At 42.9% G+C, this 17266-nt stretch overlaps 1 protein-coding gene across 4 annotated transcripts in view; it reads left to right on the top strand.

The window, feature by feature from the left end:
- Nucleotides 1–17266, top strand: part of SLC4A10 (solute carrier family 4 member 10) — a 366853-nt gene that overhangs the window by 214269 nt on the left and 135318 nt on the right. For all 4 annotated transcript variants that reach the window (XM_059727337.1, XM_019480650.2, XM_059727335.1 and 1 more), the window contains exon 5: nucleotides 5777–5937. In XM_059727337.1, coding sequence (XP_059583320.1) covers nucleotides 5777–5937 — 161 coding nt within the window. The remainder of the gene's footprint in view (nucleotides 1–5776; nucleotides 5938–17266) is intronic.

The raw sequence follows: 17266 nt of genomic DNA, 5'->3' as shown, positions 1-17266 counted from the left end.
GTATCCATTCTTGGACTCTCACCCTGTGCTTGGTTTCCTATTATGGGTTTGAGTATTGTCTGTTTATTAGATGATGTATCTGGACTTGACCCATCCCCCTTTTCCAGCCTCTTGGTGATAGGCTTCTCCCATCATGGGTGCCACTGGTTCGATACAGGTTACTCCTTCTGCAGTTTCTAGTTGCTACATGTGGCCTTTTACAGCCGATATCTCAACTTCATATTGGCTGCTGACTTTTCCCAGCCTTTTCTTGAGTCCCTTAGTTTACCTAGTTTCCAGTTCTTCCCATTTCTTGTCTAGGTATTTTAGTATAGCTGGCAAGACTTTTTCCCATAGGGGTATGAGGTCTAGACTGGATGACCCTTCTACTTCTAGGTCTATCTCCAACTGGTTGCTCCAGAGTCATCTCTTGGGGTTTCTGGACTCCTGGCTATGGATTGAGCTCCCTTTCCCCTAGAGTTCCTGTGCTTCCAGCTTTATGGCCTCTAGTTGTTTCTGGGCCTTGATCATAGAGGTTCATAAAACCTCTTGGAGATGGTCCTGGTGTTTAGCTCCAGCTGCTGCCTTGTGTTTTGCTAGCTAGATTTTCATTTGAGTTACCTTCTCCTTCCACTTTCCTGGACCTCCCTTTTCTGGGTCTCTATTGCTTCTTCCTGGGACTGCACCCTGCTTTGAGCTTCCTGAAGTTCTTTTTGGGCTAGTGCTAGCCCAATTCCCCATTACTGCTCCCCTCTTTGAGACTTTGCTTTAAGTTTTGCATCTTCTCTTCCATTTTTGTGAGCTGGGCTTGGTATTGTTCACATTGAGTCTATAATGCCTCACTCAGATGGAAGTCTCTGACTTTTGTGGTGGTTTGATCTGGACATTCCTTGACTTGTTGATTTTTCCTCTCAAGGAACATGATCTGTTCTCCTGCGTCCTGTAAGCATGATTGTAATTGGTTTATCTCAGACCCTAGTGTTGCTTCTCCTGCTTTGCCTGCCTCTGAGCATATCTCTAGGGATTGCATCTTTTCCCCATACTGCCTATTCTCAGTCTCTGCCTCTTCCAGCTTAGCCCTCAACATGTCACAGTCCTCTGTCCTGGACTTTACCTCCATCTCCAGGGAAGGCAGCTGAGCCAGGAGCTTCTTCATCTCTAGCTGTTGTTCACTAGTCTTCACCATTACTACTGCTGTCACCCGGTCTGTTTTTTTGTATGCAGATCTGCTTCAGTTGTCATTTGTTATAGGGCCTGTGCCTCTTGGGTAAACTTCTGGTGCCATTCCTTGACCTCATCATACAATTCCTCCACCAGGTCATCCCGACCTTTCAGTTGCATCTCCAAGGTCTTTATGGTGCAACCTAAATCTTTTACCCACTGCTCGAGGATGGACATCTCCTGTGTCTGTGCTGTATGTGTCCCTACCAATCTTGGAGCTAGTGCCCTTATTTCTTTCTGTAATGTGTGTAACTTTTTCTCAGGTTCCAGGATCTTGTCAGGCTCTGCTGTAATTAGCTTCTCAAGTGCTTTGGTTCTTTCAGCCTCTGCTGCACTCAAATGTCTAACCTCTTTCTATCCTCCTTCCTTTTTACTGGTTTGCAAGCATTGTTCTGAGGCGGCCACTTTTGCCTCTGCTTGCTCCCATCTGGACTTTTCTATCTCCAGCTCCCACTACAGATGAGATGCTCTCTCTGATAACTCATCTGAGTACATCTGCCAGTTTAATACCTCATGCTTAAGTCCATCTAACTTGCTGGCCTCAGCCATGATTTTTTCAGCCTTTGACTCTGTCCTTTGGCCCCTCAGCCCAAAGATTCATTGTCCCTTCATAGCAACATGTATCCTCCTGATGCCTGCCCAATTTCCCAGCCAGTGCACCACTGTGACAGTGGGCAGTCCTGTGGCCAATCTCTACATCAGCTTGCACACCTGTCCTGGGCAGTCCACCAGCCTACCTCACCTGCCATGCCTTGTTGTAATGAAAATAAATAGATGGTTCTAAGCGAAAGGCTGCCCTTTGTCTGCCCTGATGCCAAGGGTGTTACACATGACTCCAACCTCCCCTTTATCATGTCCCAAGCCTCACAGATGTTATACTAGTATCTGCCCCTTCTGCGCCCCTCAGGCGCTGGGGCCCTCTGTGCCTCTGTAGCTGTGCCCCTCTGGTGCCTCTCTCTCTGTGTGCCTGTCTCTGGGCTCTCCCCAACTCATGTGCCCCTTTCTCCAGGCACTATTGAGGCCTCCAAACCTCTGCTTATAGCCTCATCCCTGTCCTCCTGTGCAAACTGTAACACAAGCATAATCCCCTGGGCTATAATTTAAACACTAGCAAGGACAACAACACTATGCCCCTTTAAGGGAAGAAACTTCCACCCTTAGCACAACATGCCCCTGGCCTGGTACCTGGGAGACTCCCTGAAGGCTTGCAGCCCTTGGGTAGTAAAGTAGGCAGCACCAGATCTCAGATTCCTCATGGAGGAGCTCTTTCCCTGGCAGTTGCCAGAGAGAGAGTATCCCTGGAAGCTCCAGCCCTGGGCTTATATTTCCCAAAACCTTACCTCCTTTCAGTCATGTGATGCCTGCAGGTGCTGTCCAATTACCCACTTAGGCTGTTACCTCAGCAACCCACAGCTGTGGAGCTCTGCTCAGCCTGCAGAGTTCCCTGTCCAGGATCCTTCAGCCTTAAAGAAGCAGTAACCTCTTAGTGCCCTACTACACTGGCCCATATGATCTTCTCTAATGGTGTTTGATTCTGAAATTTTTGTGAAAATACTACTCTTGTGAATACCTTTACTTCGGACACATTTAGAATACTGTTTGCATGTTAAAAAGGAAATCTTCATATAATATTCTGTTGTAAATCAGTTATCAGTTCTTATACCTTTTACATAATCCTAAAATGTATCACTAACGTTGAAGTCATAGAATTAATCTGTATTATAAAGAAATGAAACAAAACTGAATATTGATGTTCTAATATATTAAGTATTAGTGCTATAGACCTAACTTAGCTATATCAAGTCAATCTTTGTGGTGTATGTGAAACACTCATTGTTCCAAACTACTCTGGTCTTCATCAGAAAACTCAGAGAGCTGGAAGGCCTAGGTCATAGTCAGGAGATAGATAGCAGAGAATGTGATTTAGTGAAATGGTTCCCAACCTTTCTTTATACTGCGGACTGGTGAACATATTTCAATTTAAATTTGCGTATTTAAATTAGATGTTTATGTGGGGTGGGAGTTGTGAGGATCAGATCAAGCTGTGGGTACTGGGGGACTCTGCAGCGGAGGGGGCTGCACAGGCAGTGGCCCGGAGGACTCAGCTGGGGCTGCCCGAGAAGAAGGCTGCCTTCCCTAGGAGCAAGCAGCGGAGCTGCCTCCCTGACCCCCACCCCAGGCATTTCCCTGCCTGCATCCCCCTGCTTCCAGCTGCTGTTGGGTCTGGCGGGGTCCTGAGCAGCCCAGTGCTGGCCCTGGTATCTGCTGCACGGGCAATACCTCTACGGGTGCCACAATGGCAGTGGGACAGGGTGCATGGAGCCAGTTGCCTCCCTTCCAGGGCTGTCCCACTGCTCAGCTTTAACCCTGCATGTGACTGCCAGTGGCCCGGTAGCCAACCCTTTGCGGTCAAGTACTGGGCTGCAGCCTGCTGGTTGGGAACCTCTGTTTTAGTGTGCTTTAGTTGTATTGCATTAGCTCTGATACCATGTCCTATAATTCTTTTGAATTCTCACTGCATTTTGAAATGCTATCTCAGAACCCTGAAAGTTTGGAGTTTTAAAGATATTTCTTATGGACCCTTAAACAAAAGTAGAGCTTTTGGCTTCTCTCCTCCATTTTTGTTAGGGATTTAATCAAGAATGATGTTTCCCGCAAAATTTAACTATATATAGAGGTACCCTCATCCCAAACAACATTATAGTACTACCTTCTTCAAGTGAAGCTGTAGCTGCTTGGAGTAGTTAACTGACTTCATGTCAATCAAGTTTATTTCTAAAGTTTAAGTGAATGATAACTGAAACAAAAATCAGGCATCTTCATTTATTAAAAAAAATATTTTCTGGGGGAAGAATTAAACTGTATAGAGAAAGCCAACTTGAAGCTTACATGCTCTTCAAGTGATTAGAGATTCAGATGGAGGATAAATAGTACATAAATCTTGAATTTGTCCCACTGTACAAAGTACATTTCATCCATAGTAGATATCTTGAAAACCAAATGATTGCATTTAATTTTTCATGTTTCATTCAGTTAAGTTTCAGAAATATCTCCAAAAGGTTTTTTTCACTTCATGAAGCTGCAGGAGAATGGCAAAAAGCAAAGAGGGTGGTAATAAATGGCTGTCTGTCAAGTCAGTATCAAATGGCTGTGTCTATCAAGCCAGTATCAAATGGACTGCCCCAGGGGTTAGTCCTGGGGCCAGTTTTGTTCAATATCTTCATCAACAACCTGGAAGATGGAATGGAGTGCAAGTCTGCAGATGACACCAAGCTGGGGGGAGTAGTAGATGCACTAGAAGGAAGGGCCCAGCCGTCAGCCCCCTGCCTGTACTGATGCATCAGATTGTTCTGTCCTAATTGTAGGACTTTGCATTTGTCCTTATTGAACCTCATGAGATTTCTTTTGGCCCAATCCTCCAAATTGTCAAGGTCTCTCTGAATCCTAGCCCTACCCTCCAGCATATCTACTATTCCCCCCAGCTGGTGTCATTGGCAAACTTGCTGAGGGTGCACTAGACAAAACCTTGGCTGGGATGACACAGTTGAGGATGGTCCTGCTTTGAGCAGGGGGGTTGACTAGATGACCACCTTAAGTTCCTTCCAACCCTAATTTTCTATGATTCTAAATACACCAACTGCATATATATTGCTTTCTTTTCCTTTAAAAAGTTTTCTTAGCCTATTGATGGAACAAGGAATGCAGACACCAAAGTATTTTTATTTCCTGAAACAAAGGCCATAATGTCTTCTTTTTGCCAGAATAAATTACTCTAAAATGTTATGGTGTGTTTGGTTCTGATTAAAGAATTTATAAAGTGAAGAGTTTTTTATTTTATAAGGTATTTGCCAGTGTTATTTGATTGTTCATATTTTCAATGTTATTTTAGATTTTTGTGAACTTTTAGAAGAGGAATAGAAGCTTAAATATTGCATACTTTTTCACTTTCCTTATGGATTTTAATTTAATTTATGTGAAAAAAACACTATGATGATTTTGGACAGTTATTTCTACAAAGCATGGATTCTGTAGAGCAGTACGTATTACTTTAAAATGAGGCAAAAGAGCAATTTTACTACTTGTTTCTTATTATAAAAAGCCTTTGAAGCAATGCTATTGAGGATTTTGGGTCCACCTTTTATCCGCCTTAAAACTTAACATTTGAAGAAGTTTCTCTCAGCTTTCTAGAATTTATTACAGTGATTTCCACTGACCCTTCAGCAGTTCTTAACAATCTCACCATTATTTCCATATTCCTGACACAGAAATATGTTTTGTTATGAGATGGTATTATTCAAAGTTGCTGCAAAACAAAAGCATATCAAGTTTTTTTGTTTAATCCTCTCTCTTCAAATCCATGGATGAAATCAGTATCTGACAAATGATAAAAGGCAATATTTCTAGGGGGAGGGGGTCACGGGGGGGGGGGGGATAGTGTTCTCAAGTTCCCTGCAAATAAAGGTAAAATAACCCCCCCCCCCCCCAGTGCTATTTGATGGTGGCCATTCAAACACAAGGAAATAACTAATTTTCACTTCCTATGTTAAAAATTTACTAATCTGTTTGATTTAAATAGATGGTTGAAATTTGAAGAAGATGTGGAGGATGGTGGAGAGAGATGGAGTAAACCATATGTTGCTACTCTGTCACTTCATAGCTTGTTTGAATTAAGAAGTTGTATCTTGAATGGTACAGTTCTCCTGGATATGAGAGCTAATTCCTTAGAAGAAATTGCAGGTACTTTTATGTTTTATACTGAAAAGCTATCATGAAAATGTTGGAAACAATTGCATATAATTTAGAGAACTTCTGCATAAAAATCAGCTGTATGTTTAAACTTTTTCTATAAATATTATAGTCTACACATTCTATAAAACAGTCTAACATTTGGGAGCATGATTGTAGTAAATATTTGATTGCAAACTTTGCATATAAATTATATTTGTACAGGTGGGTGAAGGTAGAATGCTCAGGAAAATATTTATCAATATTTTGGTTTGACCTTGAAGTTTGCCATGAAGAAGCCAGAGCCAAATGAGCTGTCTTCCCCATCTTTGGTTTTATTGTGGCTGTTGCACTTCATGTCTTCTATTCTGTACTAGAACCCTTCAAGGATTATGGCTGTAATTATAGGCAACAGAAATAGGAAGTAGGGTGAACAAGGGCTGGATGTTAAGAACAGAAATTATGGGATTGCTGCTGGAAGATTTCCTATGCTCATGGCTTGGAGTGTCCAGGTGAGTGTCCAGGGCAGGATTTTTCAGGCTTGGAGATAGGCTTGCTTTCAGGCCCCAATCTCAGATCAGGTTTGGGCTGGTGTGTAGCCATGGATAAAGCTCAGTAGTTCTTAATGTAAATATGAGGCATGTATGGGCTTGAAGATGGATTTATGTATGGCACTAAGAAATACTGAAGGGCTAAATGCAGACAGTCAAAAAGCCAGAGGCTAAACCAATCCAGTCTTTACAGGTTAGTCTAAGCTGCATAGGTTGAACCAATAACCAAGTGAAGAGGCATTCACTTTTGGTTCCAAAAATTCAGCCACATGCCTACAGTGGCCCAGTCTAGAAGCCAGGGGTTGCTAGAGCATGCCTCCCTGCTTGGCAGGAGCAGATAGTTTGGGCCTAGGCTAGCCTGCCAAACCAGCATGGGGGGATTTTCAGGGGAGGTGTAAAGCATCCTGGGATGCTGGGGGTCTATGAGTTACCTTGCATCTGGAGGGGGTCTGCACCAGAAGTTCAATAAATTGATTTAACCTAAATCAGTTAAGTCTAATACTACATCCATCCAGGTTTATCTTAGACCAGTTTGGGTTATTTTGAAAGCAGTTTATGTGCACTGAACTTCTGTTGTGTTACAGATCTGAACTGGTTTCCAATCAGTTATACCAGTTTATGTGTAATTTCTGTTCCTAACCAAGGTATACTATGTGTCCTAGGGCATGGGGACTGTAGTGATCACTGTGTGTAATAAATACAGGCATACAATGATAAGAACAACAGACTTTATTGTGTGGAGCAGTAGACAAACCTCTCTGCAACCTCTGTCTGTCTCTAACTATCTACTTCCTAACTGGGGGACCATTTCAGTTCCCGACTTCCTCAATCTCTTATTAGGTAGCATCTCAAATTATAATATTGCTACAGATACAGCTAGGCTCCATCCACACAAAGTAAGGGAACATAAAACCAATAATGTAACTGAGGGGAGGTGATTGGGGCAGCAACCCCAGGAGTTGCCTTTGAGGCGGAGGGCTGGGGAGGGTGGCACAAAAATAGCTACTGCTGTGGAGCTGCCCTTCTATGCCTCTTCATGAAAAAGCAAGTTGGAATCCAGGCTTGACCAGTGCTCTGTTGGAGAAATGGGGGAAACTTGAGACACTGACCTAGGCAAACTACTATGACTTTGACACAGTGAGGTCATCTGATGGATCCCAGGAGATTCATCAGAATGCAACTGCTCTCTGATGAGCCATAGATGTGTAGCAAAAACCATTTCTGCACCTCATCTTGTGAATGATTTATGAGACTTGGAATGTACATCAAAGCCATTTTAGCTGTTGGATCACAAGCCAATAACCTAAACATTTCTGAACAAGTGTTCACAACTTTCCAGTGCAGTAAAATAACACAACAACTGAATGAGATCTTTCCAAAATTAAAAACGTACATCTTATTGGTTGAAAATAAGGAGACGTTTCAACCCATTGTGCTTATTTTCTAGGAAGCTGTAGATGCCTTAGAATAGGAGTTTAGAATGAAAATTGGTCTCTTAATTATAATGAAAGTGTTGTTCCCAGTATGCTAAAATAGTGTTGGAAACATGCTGGTATAACTGGTGGTTGCTCAACAAAATAGTTTTTATGTGCAGCCTCATGTTTCAGATTATAGCTTTTGGACCCAGTTATCACTATGATGACACTCCATGGACAAATATACTGACAGCTCTCATAACAGTTTTAAACTTTCACTTATACTTCCTTTGCATATGTCTGGGAAAATTCAGACCTCTGTAGCTTATGGATACACACATGAATATACTGTAATGGGGTTGAGAGTAAGACTGTGTTGAAGAAATACAAGAGCCATTCACTGAAGGAGGAATAGGAAAAAAACTGATTTCTTTTACTTCAGAAGAACCCATTTCATTGAATGTAAGGGCAATACTAGATAGAATTCAGTGGGGTAAATTAATGTGGACAAGGAGTTGGGAACTTAAAATATGTAAAGTACGGCCATATACAGGCATTACATTTCTACTAGGAGAAACACTGTTCTCCTGGTAGAACTGACAAGGGTACAAGTGTTCATTCAATTTCTCCTGAGGGAAACATTCTCCTTTTAGGAGAAGATCTTTCAAGTGTCCACCTGGAAGTTCTTCCTTGTTTCTTTCACAAGAATGAAGGCTTGCATGCTTTCCTTCTTGTCTGAATGGTCCAGGATGGGAGGGGAGCAGCAGCTGCTCCCTGCCTCTTTTCCAAACCAGAGACTTTGCCTCACTGCTCCCCTCCCTTTCTAGATTGGTCTGGGAGGAGAGGGGAGCATCAGTCATTGCTTCTTACCTCTTTCTCAAACCTGGCAGTCCCTGGTTTGGGAAAGACATGGGAGGCTTGCCCCACTGCTTCCTCTGCTCCATTCTGCGGGGATGCAGGCACTGGCTCTAAAAGTGCTGTGTAGAGGAAAGCTGCCCCCCATGTGGCCCATTCAAATCTGGTACCTGCTGGCTTCCCCTTACTGTTCCTCTTCCTCAGCTGGATGGTGGGATTGGGGACTGCAAAGCCTGTAGAACTGGAAATTGGCTCAGGGAGGGTGTCCTCAAATGCTGTTCCTAGCCCCAGCCAGCTTCCCCTTGCTTCTCCTGGAGCCCAGGGAACCATGGCCACTGAAGCCATCCCCTTCTTGGTTCCTGGTCCCCTGGGCTGGGATATCAAGCTCATGAGCCTAGGAACCAAAGCCAGGGAATCCACCTCTGTCTTGGTTCCCAGCCTTGCAGGCTTTAAATGTCAACCCTCCCACCCCAGTTAACTGAACTCTGGGCTTTAATACCACGTGTATTGCCCAAGTGAGGGCCCTACCTGGGGATCAGGGAAGCTGTCTCTGGCCCCATTTTCCTGCACATCCAGCTTTATATGCAGGTCATCTGGGCTACAAATGAGGAAATTTAAAAGCTGGGGGCTACCTATTGACAGCCTTCTCAGGCAGGGGTGAAGGCAGGTGGTTAAGTAATGGGTTCCCCTAAGGAAGGGAGTGACCCAGATGGCAGCACTCTAGTGCTCCCTGGTTGGAGAGCTCACCTGTGTAACTCTCCAGTCAGGGGATGGAACACATATACACTTCAGCTCTTATACTATTTTCTACCAGTAAGATTTTCAGATATTTTTTCTAAAATTCTTACCGGTAGAAATGAACAGCTGCCCATGGTTGAAGTGAGATGTCTGTTTATGAAAGAGTGAGAGTTGACAGTAAAAGTAAATGTGAATCACCCAGGCAGTTAAGAGTACCTGTGAAGCATGTTGAGTTTCTAAGTTTGATTTCCAGTTCAGGCATCTATTCCTTGGGGTGTCAGAGGCTGGAAGGTTATGGAAAAATTATGTCCATCTTTAGGAACACTCTCCTATCACTTGTCCAGATTCTATCTGGCTGATGCTTGGAGCAGCAGAAGTAAAATGCAGAGTGGTCTACAAAATGTAGTCATTAAAATGATAAAGGTTAGATATATATCATCCTGCTACTAGGAAATGAAAGGTTTACTACAGCATCTAACGCTCACCAAGTGGAATGAAGACAATTAAATACAAAGGCTTTGATGGTAACAGAGATGGAGCAGAGTGAAGGAACAGATATTCCCAGCTCCTCAGTAGTGCTTAAGTTTGAGACAGTGAATTCTCTATGAGAGGAATATTTGTAATAAAAGAATACATGAATTTGCTCTATTTGGGTTAAAGTTTTGTTGTATTCATGATGACCCAAAAAATATGACGCAAGGAATTCTTGAGGTATCTTTCATTAGACCAACTCTATGGTTGGAAGAGATGTTAGACAAGCTTTTGGGCACAAAGTGACCTTCCTTCAAAACTGAACACAATATAGTTTTTGTTTTATATGAGGAGGAAAGACAATTGTGGAAATACCTGGCATGACACGTTAGGAGAGATATTTAAAAAGTTAGATTTACATATAACTGGTCATGTATCTGGCTGGTTTCACAAATTTCGGGAGGTTAGATTGAGTTAAAAATGGCCACCTGATCTCAGGTAAATCAGGATGGGAAGGGCTAGTGGTGAGGATTTGGGGGATCAGGGAGGCAAGCAGACTCCAGGGGGAGGGAGGAGTCAGGAGGGGGTAGGCGAGGTATACAGAGAGGACTGGGGAGCAAGTGGGATCTGTGGGGAGGGAGTGGGGGGAGGCAGTTTCTATGGGGGGATCAGGGGGCAGGCAGGGTCTGTAGTGGGGGGGATCAAGAATTGCGGGACAGGCACTATATGCAGAAGGAATCAGGGGGGCAAGTGGTGTCTATGGGAGAGATTGGAAGGGCCTAGCAGGGTCCAAGAGGAGGATCGGGGGGAAAGCAGAACCCATGGGGGGAGGAGTTGTCTAGGGTCCAGGAGAATTTGGCAGGATGAGGGGGTTTTGTGGATTCTGTTGGGGGCATGGGGGGTGGAATCTCTCTCTTCACTGCCTGACACAAGGGGCTATTTTTAGCCCTCCAACCCCCCAATATGAACAACCCCTGCCAGTGAACCCATTCCCTCATCCCACTAGGACTTACTTTCACAGCTTCTAGCATCGGCAAACATTGGTAAAACTGGTCCTGGGCTTGAGGGATGGGGGGTTTGGTGGGCTCATGGTGCGGTTGGGGGCTGGTTGGTTGTGGGGGTTGTCCATCTGGGGGTGGGGCAGAGGACAGGAGGGCTAAAAAAAGCTGGGTGCCAAGGGGGTGGGTAGGAAAGTGTAGCCCTGGGACTGAGGCCAGTAACTAGACTTTCGCAGCCCTGGGTTTGCACTGGGAACTGTACAGGACAGTTAGATCAGTCTAAAAATGGCCAGCCTGGTCTAAGTTAAGTGCATGTCAGAGGTAGGGTTAACTTGGATTGGCTTAGCCATTTTTAGGCTGATCTAACATTCCTGGAACTTCTGTTCAGTTAACAGATTGACTTAACTGGGCAAACTAAGTTAGATTGGGTGGCCATTTTTAATGCAATCTAACCACACCCTAACCTCCTTGAATACCTATGTGCACCCCCCTCAGAGATCAGGTGAAGAGAGAGGACATGGACACCCAAGAGGGTAGAAGCTGGAGGCTTGTGACTTCTGGCAGCAAGCACAGAACTTCACTTCCACCTGCAGTCATTCATCTGGAGAACAGATATGCAGCCCTAAAAGCAGAGAGGGAGGAGCACGTTCCATTGGTGGAGGAAGACAGGCCAGGCCTCACCAAGTTGGGAAGGATCGAGACGACTGCCACCAAGGAGCAGCGATGGGTGGTGCTTGGAGACTCCCTTCTGTAGGGGACAGAGGGAGCCATCAGCTGACCTGACCTGTTGTCTTGGGAGGTTTGCTGCTTGCCCTGATCCTGGATCCAAGATGTCACAGAGGGACTACTGAGGCTCATCCAGCCCTCTGACTACTACCCCATGCTGCTTATCCATGTGGGCACCAATGATACTGCCAGGGGAGACCCTGAGCATATCACATGTGACTACAGGGCTCTGGGTGCAAGGGTGAGGGGGTCTGGGCTCAAGTTGTGTTCTTGTCAATCCTTCTGATCAAGGGAAAGGGCCTGGGTAGGAGCAGATGCATCCTGCAGATCAACACCTGGCTGCACAGGTGGTAATGCCAGCAGGGATTTGGCTTCTTCGACCATGAGATGTTCTTTCAAGAAGGATTGCTGGGAAGAGATGGGGATCCATCTGACAAAGAGAGGGAAGAGCATCTTCACAGACAGGCTTGCTAACTTTAGTGAGGAGGGCTTTAAACTAGGTTCACCAGGGGATGGAGACCAAAGCCTTGAGGTAAGTGAGGAAATGGGAGACCTGGAAGAAGAGCAAGCAGGAGTGGGGAAACAGGGGCGGTGCTCTCATACTTCCTGACAAATCGGGGCAGTCAGCTAGTTACCTCAGGTGCCTGTATGCAAATGCATGGAGCTTGGGAAATGAGCAGGAAGAATTGGAATTCCTTCTACAGTCACGGAACTATGATGTGATTGGAATAGCAGAGACTTGGTGGGATAGCTCACATAACTGGAGCAGGGTAATAGATGGGCACAAACTGTTCAGGAAGGACAGCGCTTGGAGGAGAAAACAGGTGATTAGGAACAGTCAGCATGGATTTGCCAAGGGCAGCTCATGCCTTACAAACCTGATTGCCTTCTATGATGAGGTGACTGGCTCTATGGATGCAGGGAGACCCCGTGGATGTGGTGTACCTTGATTTTAGCCAGGCTTTTGATATGGTCTCCCACAGCATTCTTGCAGGCAAGCTAAGGAAATATGGGCTGGATGAATAGACTGTAAGGTGGATAGAAAACTGGCTGGAGCATTGGGCTTAGAGAGTAGAAATCAATGGCTCGATGTTTATTTGGCAGCTGGTATTAAGTAGAGTGCCCCAGGGTTGGTCCTGGGGCAGGTTTTGTTCAATGTCTTCATCAGTGACCTGGAAGATGGTATAGAGTGCCAGAAAGTGCACCCTCAGAAAGTTTGTAGATGACACCAATCTGGGGAGAGTAGTAGATAAGCTGGAGTGTAGGGCTTGCATTCAGAGTGGCCTAGACAAATTGAAGGATTGGGACAAAAGAAATCTCATGAGGTTCAACAAGGACAAGTGCACCTTGCACTTAGGACAGAGCAGTCCCATGTACCAGTACAGGCTGGAAGCTGACTGGCTGGGCAACAGCTCTGCAGAAAAGGACCTGGGGGTTACAGTGGGCAGTATGCTGGATATGAGCCAGCAGTGTGACCTTGTTGCCAAAAAGGCTAACAGCATACTGGGCTGCATTGGTAGATGTGTTGCCAGTAGGTCAAGGGAAGTGGTTCTTCCCCTCTATTCAGCACTGGTGAGGCCACATGTAGTACTGTGTTCAGTTTTGGCCCCCACACTACAGAAAGGATGTGGATAAATTGGAGAGAGTCCAGTGGAGGGTGACAAAAATGGTGAGGGGGCTGGGGGATATGACTTAAGAGGAAAGACTGAGGGAACTGGCCTTATTTTGTCTAAAAAAGAGGAGACTGAGAGGGGGCTTAATAGCAGCCTTCAACTACCTGAAGAGGGTTTTGAAAGTGGATGGAGCAGATGACAGAACAAGGAACAACAGTCTCAAGTTGCAGCAAGGGAAGTGTTAGTTAGATATTAGGAAGAATTTTCTCACTAGGAGGGTAGTAAAACTCTGAAACAGGTTACCCGAGAGGTGGTGGAAGCTCCATCCTTGGAAGTTTTCAAAACCCAGCTTGACAAAGCTTTGGCTGGGATGATCTAGTTGAGGAAGGTTCTGCCTTGATCAGGGGGTTAGACTAGATGACCTCCTGAGGTCCCTTCCAACCCCAACTTTCTATGATTCTGTGATTCATCCTTCTGAAGTGAATGAGTCAACAAGGAAAATCAAGGAGCAGGTCTTAGACAGACATGAAAATCATTTGGGATGAAGTTGATTGTACCCTACAGCATGCCCACCTTGCAATTTTATCAAAGTTTTGCATGACACTAAAAATTGGTCTTCAGGAACTTGTGTGGGTTTCCCTTCTGTACTGTGAAACCTATTTTCCCATGAGTCATGAACTAAATAAGAGTGTTAAGATTTGCCTCAGTAATAATAAAAGTTGAATACAAAGAATAGAGACAATTTTCCAGGATAAAGAAAACAACCCTGCTTATTTTTTTAAGAAGTATTTAGAAATCAAGTCCCTGCCACTGTTATTTGTTTGATAGTACAGTTTACTGGGGTTTTCCAACCTGAATCACTTTTTATCATGCCCCTCTTCAAGAATATTACTGCACTGTGAAACCAGAAGTCACTCAACCCACCTCCATGATTGTGTGAGTGTTCAGCTCCAAGATGAATTTTTCCATTGATTTTGTAAAAAAGTAATGCTTCTCATAACAGAAATCCCTTCAGTAGTTAACTTTTTGCCAGTTTTTTGAGAATTATTAGACACTGAGATCACTATGAATTTGTCATTTTAATTTTTGGAAAAATAGTGTCTGTCAGTACTTTTCTTTCTCACATACTTGAAACTTTGGAGTTCACAACATCAGTTTGTTCTAGGATTATTTTCATAGTACACAAGGATAAGCTGCTAGTTAACAAGATCTTTGTTAGTGACTCCAACACCGTTTTTAGGTCAGTTCCATCTCCAAAATTCTTTTTTCACTCATTGCTTAGAAATAGTTGTTTTTTGTCAGGACTTTCCTGGAGTCAGCACATACCACATAAAAGTGTAACTAGGAGTAGCAGCTGCTACATTTTTCCTTTGTTTGTTTGCCCCATCTGAATAGTAGACTTTTCTATCCAGTATAGTAGTATGATGAATTATAAGGCTTGATCAGTTCTTGCTTTTGCTTTTTAAAGCCTGCGTCTTGTTTCCATGCATTTTATCTGGTATCTTTATGATGACAGTCATTTAACCATAATTTATTCTTGTATGAGCCTTACTTCATTTGTGTTCTACCTCATTTTGAGTGTGGTATCCTGTATCAACCGTTCCCAAATAGATTTCTTTATTAAAAATTCTGGTATATTGGTTAGTCCCTTTCATTATGGATGCCCTGGAAATAATAGTAATATTGCAGAAATACTAAAAAAATCCCACATTGGGTTCTATTTTATTAGGCCCTGTAAAAGCACATAGGAAAATATTACCTTTGCTATCAAGAGTTTTCAGAAAGATGCAATGAGTAGGACAAAAAGCAGATGAGACTACAGCATATTAAGTAGGGATGTGGCTCTTCCTATTTTTGTAGCCTACTGGGTTGCATTTACAAACTGTTGTGCTGGCAGTTACATCCTGAAGTCCACTTACTGCACCTTCTCCCTTCCCTGTGTAGACAGAATCTTAAGTCTCTTTCTGCTAGGTCCGGAGCAGCTGCATCATCATAGTTTGCAGATAATGGCAGCCTCTGGTGATGGTTTCTTTTCCAGAATGTTTTGTAAGGAAGTAATAACATCTGTCTTATACTGGCCCAGCCCTACAATCTCTATGCAGTTCTTTCATCACTGCGTGGCTCTAATTTGGTATCAGAGTCTTTGGTTTCTATTTAAAGGAAAAGAAGAACTCCTGTCTTCCCCTTCTTCCCCTCTCCCCCCACCCAAAAAAGAAGAAACTTGCCAATGAGGAATATTCAGCTCCAATAGCTCACATCCCTCTGCAGTTTGTTGGTTCCAGATACAAATAAAGCCATTTTATTTTCCTGAATTGATAATTCCTTCACTTGAAGAGTCAAATGAAATTTGAGTTTGTTAGCAAATTGTCTAGTCTCTTCTACTGAATATTTGCCTGTTACTGATTTCCTCCCCCCACCCACTAATGGAATACCATATGTTGCAAACATCAGAATGATGGATCTTGTGGTTGAATCTGATAATCCTGATATTTTAACATAATAAAAAAACAGTTCCTGGATACCATATTTTTAAATATACATAAATCTTCCTAAACTTGCCTTGCTGTCAGATGTTTTCTTGTCTGTTGGCACCTACAGTGTCAACACACTTGTTTCATTCCTGCAGTGTTATACTCCACCCATGCCTATGCTTATCTTTTCATTTATTATCATTTAATATTTTAATTTATACTATGCCTCTATAGCTTAAGGTGCTGCAGAAATTATTTTTTAAAGTTAGATGGTATTATGCAAGTGTGCTTTTTAGTAACACTCATCTTTGTGATTTATAGATTGCAGAGTTGCTTGCTGTTTTTTTCTGTTTATTCTTTTTTATAATTTTGCATAGCATTTTCATAGTCTCACTTTTGATGAATTTTCAGTATTATTATATGAAATATATGCCACTCGGTTTGGAACAGATAAATGTAAAATGTTCAATTTATTTGCTTTGATGCTGTACTAGGCAGAAATGCATGTGACAGTGGATCCACCATCACTAACTTGCTGTCTAGGCTGTATTCCAAAACCAGATTACATTTTTATAGATGCTATGACAATCTTTGTATCCTTGAAAGAGCTTCACAACCCATGTTGCTAGATTATGATCACGGGGTTTTATTTTTATCAGCCAAGATTTTTAATCTATTTAAACACTTTCCTTATTCCCAGAAGCCTAAACATCTAGAGACTAATCCTAGATTATCTTTCTCTATTTAAAACCACATTTTTTAAATCTTGATGGACTTTAGATAAAATCTACATGTAAACAATATATGTATTATTGGTGGGTTAAAGTGGTTTTCAGAACACTGTGAGTTTGCAGTGCTGGAAGTTACTAATAACTGCATTAAGATATTGTAACACTAGTGTTGTAGAAAGAGTTATCAAATCATTCTGTTTTTCAGTATGTCTTTCTTTTTATTTTTTTGGCTTTGTTATTTTTTCCAACTATTTTCTTATTTAAAAAATCTGTAAGACTAAAAGCTTCTTGCCGGAGAGACCAATTTGTTCGTATAGGGATATGCACAGAAATAGTATCTTGCTTTAGAAAATTCCTGAGATGATTTTTCACATCAGGCATCATAAATCTTTTAGGTTGCTATGTTCTTAGCTTTTCTCAAAGTGCTTTTAATTTTTCTTGACAGATTTTATTAATTTCAGTCAGGATTTTTTACTTCTTTGTTTAAAGGCAATTTTTTCAGCTCAATTTTTAACTTACATTTACATACTTTTAAAAAGAAGAAATAGTCTTTTGTTATGTTTCTCTGAGATAGTGTAACAAGTGGACGTCCCAAGGCCAGCCTAAATGTAGGCCCACCTACTTGTCTTGGAGCAAACTTCCCACCTACCTCTCCTGCCACAGCTTGATGATAATGATTGAAAGATGTCAATAATGTGGGAGGCTACCCATGTATGAGCCCTAATGGCAAGCGCCTATGTACATGGCTATGAGCACCCCTGTACCATGTCTC

This window comes from Alligator mississippiensis, chromosome 4, assembly GCF_030867095.1.
Source record: "Alligator mississippiensis isolate rAllMis1 chromosome 4, rAllMis1, whole genome shotgun sequence".
NCBI classification, from domain to species: domain Eukaryota; kingdom Metazoa; phylum Chordata; order Crocodylia; family Alligatoridae; genus Alligator; species Alligator mississippiensis.
Note: the sequence above shows the minus strand (reverse complement) of the source record. Positions and strands in the feature narration are given on the sequence as shown.